The sequence below is a fragment of the Saccostrea echinata genome, unplaced genomic scaffold (assembly GCF_033153115.1).
Source record: "Saccostrea echinata isolate AGI-Se365-2 ecotype Australia unplaced genomic scaffold, CSIRO_AGI_Sech_v1 ptg000024l, whole genome shotgun sequence".
NCBI lineage: Eukaryota > Metazoa > Mollusca > Bivalvia > Ostreida > Ostreidae > Saccostrea > Saccostrea echinata.
Genome location: NW_026889773.1, coordinates 471,274 through 484,506, shown reverse-complemented (window position 1 = coordinate 484,506; position 13,233 = coordinate 471,274). Strand labels below are relative to the sequence as shown.

General features: G+C 33.5%; 1 protein-coding gene across 1 annotated transcript in view; it reads left to right on the top strand.

Moving 5' to 3' along the window:
• The window catches only part of LOC133191682 (ubiquitin carboxyl-terminal hydrolase 34-like), a 46,746-nt gene extending 38,098 nt beyond the window's left edge, over positions 1–8,648 (top strand). Inside the window, exons 70-80 of the mRNA XM_061327414.1 lie at positions 1,259–1,337; positions 1,676–1,802; positions 2,219–2,341; positions 2,982–3,086; positions 4,560–4,684; positions 5,002–5,125; positions 5,429–5,508; positions 5,703–5,837; positions 6,128–6,265; positions 6,466–6,667; positions 7,774–8,648. Coding sequence (XP_061183398.1) covers positions 1,259–1,337; positions 1,676–1,802; positions 2,219–2,341; positions 2,982–3,086; positions 4,560–4,684; positions 5,002–5,125; positions 5,429–5,508; positions 5,703–5,837; positions 6,128–6,265; positions 6,466–6,667; positions 7,774–8,138 — 1,603 coding nt within the window. The 3' untranslated portion in view covers positions 8,139–8,648. The remainder of the gene's footprint in view (positions 1–1,258; positions 1,338–1,675; positions 1,803–2,218; positions 2,342–2,981; positions 3,087–4,559; positions 4,685–5,001; positions 5,126–5,428; positions 5,509–5,702; positions 5,838–6,127; positions 6,266–6,465; positions 6,668–7,773) is intronic.
• Positions 8,649–13,233: the final 4,585 nt, after the last annotated feature.

Here is a 13,233-nt window from a genome sequence, read left to right as displayed (position 1 = left end):
GTCCATCTGTCAGTCATGTTTGACTGTTACTTTTCAATGGAAAATATTGAAAGCTTACTTGAAATAAAGAAAGAGTGCCTACATTTTGAGGTTTGACTGTCCTGAAATCAAGGTCATTTGTGCAAGTGCTAGGTCAGTGGTGGAAAAGGGTGTAATTCATGTACAGTGTAACTTTCAAGTGGAAAAGCATTGGAAGTTCATACTTCACACTGAGTTAACTTTCGTCCTGCATCGTCGCAAACCACGGCCAAAATGTACAATCCTCTCCCATTCTGGCCGTGGTTGAATGAGAAGAGAATATTTTGTAGCTCATTAAAATATTGACCAATGCGAGTAAAGCATAGTCGGATAATGCTTGTATACTGTTGATGTCAATTATTGATTTCAATTGCAATGGAAATAATATTGTCATCGGCTGAACATGATGTCACAATAAAGAGGCGTAAATATTCAAGATTACAACACTTTTTGTGATCAAGCAGCCACGGCTAGGAGAGAGCTATATGCGGACCCTGGACTGTGGCTTGAGACAATGGTGTCCTGAGTATGTGTCATAACTCATAACCAAAGGTCATTTGGACAAGGACAAGGACAGAAAAAATTAGATTTCATGCAAATCAACTACTGTAGAATCATCACTGTTCTTGGGGGACCATTGTTCTTGGATTTCATGGGTCACTCTTATCCACGAAATTACATCCCCACAAACAATTACTTTGTCAACATATTTATTTATTGAATCTACTGTATATACAAGTTACCCACAAAATTACGTCCCTACGAACCACACTCATTGACTCTCATGAATTAAAATGATTCCACAGTATTCTTTAACTTATTTTGAAAAAAAAAAATTCTGCCAACAAAAATTAAAAATAAAAGTTTAATAGAGGGTGTCTTTTTTGTGCTTGCTTACTGCACCACTAATTTTTTAAGACTGTTAAAAGTATCTTTTGTAAGATTTGGTCAGTTTTGTTGAACTAAGAATTTTAACTGTTTAAAGGGTGGAATAGGTACAAATGTAGATTGTATTTGCTATTTTCCAAGGCAACAGTCATCTAACAATGTTCACTTGTGTAGTGCATGTAGATTATTCATTTTGTGGTCTATAAATATTCAGGAAATCTTTTTTTTGTGGTCTATGAATATTCTGCAAAAAAAGAATTTCTAAAGATTTTGCACATCAATATAAAATTTTAAAAAATGTAAAAATCTAATATAAATGTATGTGATGTACTATTGAAAATTTTACTTGCAGTGCTCTGAAAATTTTGATTGACAATCAAGATGACAGGTTGTTGCTTTTATATCACAAGGGACTTCAGATGATTACTGAAGTAAGAAAAACTAAACCACATTTAGTTTGTATTATGATGGTTAAGTTGTTGTTTTATACTTTTTCAATGCGTAATTTTAAAAATTAAAAAAAGAATTTAAAAAGTAATATGACATAACATATTGAATATAGGTTAAAAAAGTATTTTCAGTACTTTGAGGCATTTGTAGTCTATAGGCAAAATTGCAAGAAGGAACGCTGCTCAATTTGCAGGAATTGTTAAATTTTATCCATCAGACATTAACCAGAACTTGCCTTCAATTGTGTGATACAGATGCTCAAGCACATGTACATTACTTATAACTGAAAACATAAACTGATATAAAAATGTTTTTCTAGGCCTTTAACACGCTACATGCCATGTATCATGAGGCCACAGCTTGTCATGTGACAGGGGACATAGTAGAACTGTTGGGGATTCTTCTTCCTGTTCTAAAAGTAGCCAGATACTATCATGAACGCAAAGGTAGGACAAGAATCAGTTCTGTAAAAAAAAAAAAATAAATAAATAAATAAAACAAATATAAACAGGTACATATAATTTTTGTAAGAAAAAAAGCAATACATGAATTAACAAGAATTTTACATTTAGGGCTGTTAGTTTTGCATTATCATTTTGATTAAAGAAGGCGCAGCCTCCAAACATGTAAATCATGAAGGATTTGTTTAAAGAAGGCTATGTGTCATGTATGATGAATGTTGATTAATCAGGATTTTGGGATCATATTCAGGCAAAATGTTTGCCCATAAATTTAATGCTATTTAGCAGTAATGTTATTTTTAAAAAAAAAAAAAGAAGGAAATAGTACATCTCATATGGTACAAATATACATTTGTGTATCATACTGTGATTACATGTAGATAATCTCTCTATTATTCCAGGTTCAGCTTCTAATGACATGAACACTGTCCTACAAAACTGGAAAGAGAGAATGGACTTCACTAAGAAGTTACTGACGCTACTGAATTCTTACACCCCCCCGGAAATCAGAAACAGTGCTATAGGTAAACATACATGTATATGAAAGAAAAAAATGAAGTGGACTCTTAACAATACTTCAAACTAACTTTTATTCGAATACAAGAAGTATCCTTTGGTTTCATGAGCTACTTTTAAAATTGTGTATGTATGTTTCCTCTGTTACAATGCAAATTCTGTAGAAGTTTATGTAACAGTATATAAAGTTGCCCATCAGGCAAAATATGAAAAATGTTTTATACAACCATTTAAAAATCAGAGAGTGATGTAGTCATTACATGTAGAAGTTATTTATTAATGGCCATTCAGTAATATACAAGTATATTTAATGAAAACTATATTTAATAACTTTGTATAAATACATATACTTGAAACAGGACTTCATTTGAAAAGTATACTTTTACCTATATTGTATCCTAAAAAGTTATGATTTTTGTCCTTAATATAAAAAACATACATAAAAACAGAGTAAATAGAATCCCAATGCAAATTTTAAATGAGAAATGTTAAAGAAAGCCATCTCATTATATTTCAAATTAAGAGTAAATATAATGTATCCATATTGATAGTCCCTCATATTATACAAAGTTTGCGTTGTAATTTGATAATGACTTTAAAATGAGATGTACTGGTAATGCAGGATATGAGTATTTTTGTTATTTGTAGATGTTTTACGTGAAATGGTGCTTACTTATCAGAGTGAATGTGTTCACATAATAGTTCCAGTTCTAACACAAGTTCATCTAGCTTTCCAAGAAAGCAACATACCAGGTAATTTAATCAACACCTAATACTTTTTAATTTTAGGTTGTACAAAGCAGTTCAAATGAAATCTCTTTTGGCTTTTGTTTTAGGATTTTTATTAAGTAAAATATCCAGTAATTGCTTTTAGATGTAAACAGTGCCAAAGATAATAGAACAAAAAACAATCATTTTTAATGTTATGGTATTACTTTTTAGCTCATCTGAGCTGAAAGCTCAAGTGAGCTTTTCTGATCACATTTTGTCTGTAATCCGTCTCCGTCTGTCTAGCTGTCCATCCATCTGTCTGTAAACTTTTCACATTTTCAACTTCTTCTCCAGAACCACTGGGCCAATTTCAACCAAACTTGCCACAAAGCATCCTTGGATGAAGGGGATTCAAGTTTATTCAAATGAAGGGCCACAATCTCATTCAAGGGGAGATAATTCAGAAATAGTGAAAATTTGGTGGCATATTCTAAAAATCTTCTCAAGAACCACTGGTCCAAAAAATTTGAAACTTAGAGGAAACCTTCATTACATAGTTTAGATTCAAGTTTGTTCAAAGTATGACCCCTGGGGGTAGGGTGGGGCCACAATGGGGGATCAAAGTTTTACATATAGGAAAAAAACTTTAAAAATCTTCTTCTCAAGAACAGCAAGGCCATGATTAGTCATATTGATATGGAATCATCCTCATGTAGTGTAGATTCAAATTTGTTCAAATCATGACCCTCGGGGGTAGGTTGGGGTCACAATGGAGGATCAAAGTTTTACATAGAAATATATAGGAAAAAATCTTCTCAAGAACAGCAAAGCCATGTTTAGTCATATTGAAATGGAAGCATTCTCAGGAATTGTAGATTCAAGTTTGTTCAAATGATGACCCTCGGGGGTAGGGAGCTGCCACAATGAGGGATCAAAGTTTGACATAGAAATATAAAGGAAAAAATATTTTTCTCAAGAACAGCAAAGCCATGTTTAGTCATATTGATATGGAAGCATCCTCAGGTAGTGTAGATTCAAATTTGTTCAAATGATGACCCCCAGGGGTAGGCAGGGGCCACAATGGGGTATCAAATTTTTACAAAGGAATATATAGGAAAAAATCTTTAAAAATCTGCTCAAGAACAGCAAAGCCATTTGTTTTATTGATATGGAAGCATCCTCAGGTAGTTTAAAATTCAAGTCCCCTCCCCCCTCCCGATGTAAACTTTTCAATACTGAACTGATTTGTGGTTTTTCCTAGCCAGTGTGCTCAGGTGAGCGATATGGCCTATGGGCCTCTTCTTTTATTTTTTAGTTGGTAATGATGTAAAAAAAAAAGTACATGTAAAGGTTTCTTATGAGTGTGTTAATTTTTTTTTACATAGAATATAAACCAGATAACCAACTGTGTCCTCTATAAGTACTACATGTATATACTTGTGCACTTTTACTGTGTATTTAGCATGCCATGTCTATTTCAACTTGTATGTGCATTTCAATGGTGTATACTTTCAGTTTCTTCTCCTGGGCCCTATTTTCCCAGAAGAGGCCAGAAGCCCATAGGTCCCAAATCTAACATCCGTCCCCCGCGCCCCCAGTTCAACATGATGTTACATTCTAGTCAGATAGAGGCTACCAAGGTACATTATTCCCAACAGAAGTTTTATTTACAAATGCATGTAGATGAACCCATTCTCCAGCAAATTATGAATATTCAACATACATGTGTAGTATACATTAAGTACCTGATCCTCATGATACGTGCATGTTAATGGATCCAAGATCCTTGCTTAGTTTGATTTTCAATTTTGTTATTTGGGACAGGCTACAATTTATCTCTAAGCTTTTGATCAGTTGTTAGATTTGGAAAGTTACATTTACAAAGAAATACTGTAAACATGTACATGTAATTATATCAGTCTAAGAGCTTTTACATTTTGTTACACTGATTTTACAGGGTGTTGATGAAATGTATGATGCTGCTTTAGCCGAGTTTTTCACCCCGTATCACATGTTGGTGGATCTTATCTGCCGAGTGGCTGTTAATCACCAAAGTCTTTCAGAACCTATAATTAACCTAAGTATGTACCAGATATTTTAGTTAATTCAGTATACATGTACATGTGTTAAATCAAACATTTAAAAGAGAGGTACATGTAAAAAGTACTAAGTGACAAATTTTGTGCGTTGTTTCACAGCAGTACATGTGTGTACATGAATGGCCGAAAACTAACTTTCCATTTGGACTAACCTTAGCAAGTTTTGAAAAAGATGAGAAAATGCAAATATTATACATGTAGAGTAGATAAGCATGATGGTACATTTGCAGGGATTCTCAAGCCTGTTATTTGATATGATTTTGTATTAACTTCTTTTTATTGTAGGTGCTATGGTTGCTATTGAGGGTGTTCCACTGCACTCCCCATATTTTGCAAAGTTATGGTTTGAAATCTATCATTCTGAGGTAAGTTACACAAGTAATAGAGGGAAACTACATTTTTCCAAGTTCAGTGAATAAATTTATAAAGAAAATGGATAAGGACAAAGGTTTCTTTTTTTTTGCCAATTGCATTGCCGATTGAAAGATCTTTGATTATGTCCTTTGATTATTTATGATTTAATAATCTGTTTCTACTATGAGTCTGTTTTTTGTTGCAGGTTGACCGATCCTGTATCAGGATTTTATGTAATTGTAGCTATTTTATTGAATACGTGGACTCAGTATTACTTGATGAGAGGTTGTCTCTTAACAACCCAAATATATACCAGTTCTTCTGTAACTTTTTCCCCAAGGTAAACTTTTTTCATATCTTTAGCTAAAAATCTATTTCTTAAGATATGAAGTCCAACAGGCAGAAAATCATAAATTTATTTGATCATTATGTGTGACTGATTTGTCTCTGATAAGATCTCAAGGAGGCATAATTTATGAAGAGTTGTATAATCAAGAGTGTAATTCAGATAACTCAGTGGTTGCTGTCAATAGTAATGATACATATCCTTCAACAAAAGCTAAAACTAATTCATGTGATTCAAAGATCTGGTCCAAAATATCTGGTTTAATCTTTGATCTCTTGCTATAGGTTCATCAGCAAGTTTTGAGTGATCAAGGGAGGTCCTTATTGGACAGCCTTGTAGCATCTGTTACAGCTGAGAAAGCTGCCATCGAAAATGTTCGTTATGAGAAAGAATTGATAAGCATTTGTCAGAGGGTAAATGGGGTAAGTAATCTTACTGTGCATGAGCAGTATTTTTTACATAATTCATTAAGGCTTATTTGTTCTTAATAAGATTTGGCAATTAGACAGTGGAATTGATGCTAGGACAATTTTATCTCCTTGTAAATATTAAGTAGTACCAAAACAAATAAACATTGCATTTGAATATTTCAAACTTTCTTAAATTTTATTGAATTTTACAGGACTTAAGAGCTATGCTTTTAATATTTTCTGTACAACCACCCAAAAAACTAAATCCCTTGCTGGAAGACAGCCTTCATTACATTCTTCAAGTTTGTCGGGACCATCAAAAGCAACAGGAGACTGCTCATCAATCCCAGAATTCCCTAAAACGGTCAAGTTCTGACCAAAGTCAGAGTGAAAAGGAGGATATGAAAGACCAAGGTAATATTTTCTTACAGCAATAACATTAAGACCAGAAACATAAATCCTCTCTTCAGAGACATTAAAAATGGGGGGAGGGGGCAACTTCTTTTTGTTGGTAAACTATACACCATTCTTAATGTAGAAAGCTCCCCCCCCCCACTTCTTTTTTATGCCCCTGGATCGAAAGATCCCGGGGGTATATTGTTTTTGTCCTGTCTGTCTGTTGTCAACTTTAACCTTGCCCATAAACTTTGATTGGTCAGAGCTATGACTTTCATATTTCACGTGTGTATTTCTTGTGACAAGACCTTTCTTTGGGTACCATCATATTTGACCTTTTGACCTTGACCTTAGAGTTTGACACACTTTTGCAAAATTTTATGAGACTTTAACCTTGGCCATAACTTCTTAACAGTTGGTGCTTGGGGTTTCAAACTTCACATGTGTATTCTTTGTGACAAGGCCTTCGTTTGGATACCAACAACTTTGACCTTTTGACCTTGACCTAGGAGTTTGACCTACTTTTGAAAAACTTTAACCTTGGCCATTACTTTTGAATGGTTGATGCTAAGGCTTTCATACTTTACATATGTAACCCTTGTGACATCACCTTCCTTTGGATGCTAACCACTTTGACCCTTTGACCTTGACATAGGAGTTTGACCTACTTTTGAAAAACTTTAACCTTGGCCATAACTTTTGAATGGTTGGTGCTAGGGCTTTCATACTTCACATATGTAATCCTTAAGACAAAACCTTCCTTTGGATACCAACAACTTTGACCTTGAGGTTTTACTTACTTTTAAAAATTTTTAACCTTCGCCATAATTTTTGAACAGTTGCAGCTAGGGCTTTTAAATTTCACAGGTATATTCCTCGAGACAAGACCTTTCTTTGGGTACCAACATTTTTTATCTTTTGGCCTGGATTTTGACTTGCATTTGAGAAACTTTAACCTTCACCATAAGCATACGGGGGCATCAGTGTTTCACAAACACATCTTGTATTTTCATGTCTTTGGAGACTGCAAAAAGTGTTTAATGGTATATTTAATGCAGATTTAGATTTGATAAACCAAAGCTTTGTTAAACGCTTAACAGTGAAAACTCACATTACACTTTCAGAAACGCCTTCTAAGAAGCGGCGCTTAAGTAAGGATGAAGAAGGTGATGATAAAGAGTCAAAAATTTCAAAGGCTGAGGATCAGCCTAAAGACCAAAAATCAGAAAAGTCCCAAGGAGAAGTTTCTGAGACCAACAACAAGAGTGGTAGTGACACTAGTCAAAACAAAGCAGAACCTTGCCAAGAACAGACAGACAAACCAGAGGTCAAAGAGATAAAGGAGGAAGAACCTTGTACCTCAGGTCAAGGTCAGAAAGCTGAATCTGCTGTCTGTGAAGAAACTCCCCGAAGGAAGAATGCTACAATGGTGGATATTGTTGCCAAACATATCGAAAGTTTGTTTGCATTGATTGAAAAGAAACAATGAGGGAACATATTCTTTAGATATCACTGCCTGAAAATTACTGTAAAAATGTGTTTGGAGGAAGTGAAAGCTGTTGTGTTTGAGGAGTTGCAGTATTTCAAATCATGAATTAATTGATTCCAAAGCCCCTGGAAGAGATATTAAGGACTTTATGTTCAAGTACATGAATGTTATTGGTATATGTATCCGACATAAATTTGTTTTGCAAGCAAACTCTATACAGATTAATCAGTTAAAATAGGCATCTGTACCATACTTGTGAAATGGCAACCCTGCATAGATTTACACATACAAATGAATTGTTTCAAGACATCTGTCATGTCTATAAATTGTGACTCATGCATTTACTAAAGTGTTCTGTATATTCTACATGTATGAATGATTATTAATTAGAGAATACAAGGTTTAATAAGAAAACTTAGTTATAACTATGTTTGCATTTTACAGGCATTGGAATTTAACCAAGTCCTAATGCTATAAAATAAATAACTATGTTATTTCTATAGAAATGGAGACTGGAGTTTGTGTCAGTGCTGTTTTTGGTATGTGCAATGTGAGATCGCTGCAAGATATTCAACAAGAACTCATTATATTTTGCTTTATTTCATATCAGCCCCAGTAAAATCTGAATAAAAGTTAAAAATTGCACACAACTCAAATCATCTGGGTTACTCACTGTAGAAACCTAAGAAAATAAGATGTTTTAAAATCTAGGCAATTAACATGATTAAGTCAAAACCTCTAAAATTGGTGGATATTTAGGTTGGTATATAGGAGTTTTTATCCTGACACGAAGATGTACATTTATGATCAAATTTTGAAATTTATTGTCTCCAAACTGTTCATAATGCATTTATCTGAACAATCAGGAAATATTGAAAGTTATTGAAAAAAAAGTTTTCAGCATAGTGGGGCACAAAATACAATATACTTCCTGATACTGTATGTAATTCAGTTTGTTCAGATCATTGTCCACATGAATAGGATGGCAATAATTGGGTCAGTTTAACTAGGGACCTATATACTAACGGGATAGGCAACTCTCGCGGTACCTCGTAAGTTGCGGGATTTCGTAAGTTATATCTCTTGCTATCAAATATTTCAGAATAAAATCTTAATTTATCTAATCAAAAAATTATTCAAGATTTGTTAGAAGCACCGTTTTTACTCCTTATCTTAGAAGTAATTACGTTGTTTAAAAATCGGTGCGTGCCCCTGATCGACCGTATTTCCGAGAAATCGCCGATTTTGGTGGTTGTTTACTTAATATCTAAATTATTTTATAATATGTGCTTTAAAATTTATTAAATATCCATTCCGATACACAAAAAGAACAGATAACATTAATCAGAAAACAAGCTTTTTACTGGGGAAAAAAGTTAGTTTTAAAAACTTGCGGTGTTATGTGTGCCGTTTTGGGTAAATAAACATGGCGCTGAAGGAGTTGCCTATCCCGTTAGTATATAGGTCCCTGGTTTAACATAGATATGGATGGGAATTTTTTAATACCATCTTTATTTCTTGAGCACCAGGCCGGCTAACAATTCTGCAGGTCACCTGAATGTTTGCTTTCCATTTTCATCTTTTGCCAGAAATTTAACCAAACTTGCCTCATAATATCTGTAGGTGATGAGAATTTGAATTTGTTCAAACATTTCCAGTTGAAAAATATAAAGGGAAAGAGTGATTTAAAAATCTTTTTGTAAGAATCAATGAGCCAGAATTGAAAAATTTCTATGGAAAGGTCATACATTCTAGTCCTATTGTACTGGTTTTTTTTTTTTTTCAAGCTTGTTTGAAGAATCACTATGGCCTCAAAGGCCAGGATGTGGACAGAAAGAAAGCCCAGAACTTTATGAAGAAATGTAAACTTTCCAAACCTTCTAACGAATTTCAAATATTCAAGTATTGGTATGGAGTAAAATTTGTTCATTATTTTTTTTTTCAAATGTGGAAGAATAAATATTTTTAAATCCTTCTAAGATAAGCCAGACATCAAATGAAACATTTATTTATGTGAAAATGATCTTCAAGTGTAAATTCAAATATGTTCACATTATTGGTAATGAAATGAGTCAGATGTAAGTACAAACAGGAGTAAATAATGGGGGAAACCATTACGACAGTAAGCTCTTATCTTAAATTAAGGTCCATCATTAATATTGAAAATAATAGGAATCGGAATTGTCCATAAGGAATTAAAAGGAGCAGTAGATAGATATTATCATTTCAAAACAAGTTGGTTCACAATATTTAAGTAGTTTTGCTTACATTTCTATGAAGTTTAATTTCTATAATTTATATTAATCGCCAGGGAAGGGCCACAAAAAGCGGTAATATGTTTAAGGACGTACAACACACCCACCAGGCCACCACCAAAAAATTCCTGTCGTTTAATTTTCGCTATGTTTGTATATTTTATACATGACTATATATACAATGCGTATGCACATTTTGGACAAAATCGTTCGAGTCGTATTTGGACAGGAAGTTCCAAAAGTTACCCCCCTTTGGTTGTTCAAGCGGAGAATACATTTTCAATCGGCTAGCTATAAAATCCTTGATTTTCAAATAAGTTCAGCTAGTCTGGCTGTCAAATTGCATCGACTAATTCATTTAACCATTACATGTAACCACACAAATAAAGTATTTTTGTGGAGGTACACATCGCCAAAATATTTTTTGAAGAACTTAAACTGAAAAACTATAGTTCATTTAAGCCTTGAAAAATGCGTATTTTTCAATTTTAATATTTTTTTTACGAAAAAACTTATCGATTAATTTTGGAAAAAATACTTTTTTCATGTAACGGGTTACAAAAGTAATCTTGATAATTTTTTTTATTTTGTTTTAAACGAACCGTTTTGAATTTATAGCGAAAAATCAACCCCCCTTTCTCCTTAGTCACGTTTCTCAAGCGTTTTTCAGACGTGGGACGAAAACATTTTTAGATCTACAAATACACATGAAAAATTCCAAGCTAGAAAATATCTTTTGCTTAAAAAAAATTATTTACATTATATATCAGAGTTCTTAACGCTCTCAGTTCATTGAAATGCAGATGTATAATAGGCAATGTTTGACGAAGCCCCCCCCCTTTTCTTTTTTTGGACGCGCAGTCATTAGAGCTTGATGAAACAGGTTATCCTCGAGATATATATTTAAGAGCCATTCTCTGTAATGACTTGAACTTTTATACAGGAGCTGTGGCACGCATAGTTTCAGAATTTCTCCAAACTCTCTATGATAAAAGTCTTTGATACCGTGAACTCAAATCAGGCAAAAACTCGTTGCTACGTGTCATGGTTACCATAGCAACATGTCCTAAAATTTGAAAAATGACATTTTTCAACATGTTCAGAGTCCCACAGTTAACGTTTGCAGCAAAGCAAACAAGTGGCAATGACTGTTTCTGAAAGTTGAAGACCTGATGTCTTAAATGGATGATAAACATGTTTGGTGAATCAACTATTACATACGTTACTATGGAAACAAAGTATTCAAAAGTAATAATTTTGTTCAATTAATTTTATAGAGCCATACACTTAAGAATAAAAACAATTATAGTTGAAAATTATCGGGAATTTCAAGCTTTTCCCTTTTGAGAAAACAACGTCTCTAAGTCTGCACATCTATTTAGGAGAAAAGTTCTACTCTGTCAAGGCCCTTGTACTTGTTTTAATCTCTTGAAAACAGCAGGTTATTATTAGTAAAACTAACACGAATTCATCTCATTTCCTGTAAGTACTTTCCTGACACAGAAAACAACACACAGCATTTTGGTAATTTGGTTTGTAAATTCACTTTCAATTTCTTCGTCAATATCACAGGCACTAGTTTCTGTAATAAATTTTTGACCCACAGTAATAATATTGTTATTATTATACTATGGGTCAAAAATTTATTACAGAAACAAATGCCTGTGCTTGATAGGCAAGAATTGATAATCGGCATACAAGAAAATACTAAGTTTATAATGCTGTAATTTTTATATATTACTTTTACTTTCAATTTTATACGGTGCCTGCTATAGGACCACAGGCGCCTGAAGTGTGGATCGATAGCCCCCCCCCCCCCTTTAATAAAAAAAGAATGTAAGAGCTTGTAATTTCTCAAAAATATAAAAATTTTCCCCATATATCCATATGTCGTTCTATGCAAGCAGATTATATCTTTTCTTACGTTTAGAGAATGGCTTTATACGGTATAATAAAAATACACAAGGTAAGAAACAAAATTTGTAAACAAACGGGGGTTCCCTGCTTCGAGACATATTTCCAAGGTAATAACAGTGTTACCTATCATAAATTTGTAAGCACTCTGTCAAGAAGACGTTCTTTTACTAATCTCTCTAACCTAAACCCCATCGTTAGTGTTTTATATGTTGTAATCGGACGATTTATTAATCGGACACATAAAATTTTAGAGTTCGCACATCCGTCTCACTTTATCTGATTGGTTAACAGTGATACAGTTTACATCTTTGACCAATCAGAAAAAAAGGGGGGCTATCGATCCACACTTCAGGCACCTGTGATAGCGCATATGCTTGAGATTTTTTTTAAGAAATAAAATTCGTTCGCACGAAAGTAAATTCGTTCGTGCAATAGTTTTTCTTTTGCTTGTCAAGATCTATGCTACATATTAGGATAAGGTATCGAGGATTGTGCCCCCCCCCCACACACATTTATACATGTAGGTCTCTCCCCCCACATTTCAGTTTGTGACTACGCCCTTGTGTAGCTTTAGAGGAACTAAGCACATGTTTTTGATGAGCAGTTAGATAGGATCTTCACTCTTCATAACTGTACAAGCAAAAGATGAAGTACATGAATTAATGGAGCCCCTGGAGTCATCCTCATCATTTTCATTTATGAATAAATACATGTAGCCTATACTGTAACCTAGGCCAAAGTTTTTATTTATTTATTTTTTTATTTATTTATTTATTTATTTATTTATTTTGGTTTACGATTTTCTGTCTCGAAAAAAAGCATTGGGTGGTCGAAAAATAAAAATAATTTAGGATTCAACAATTTCATTTTAAAATACCAGCAATGATGATTTTAATAAAAAAAAAATAATACCCGTCAATAGT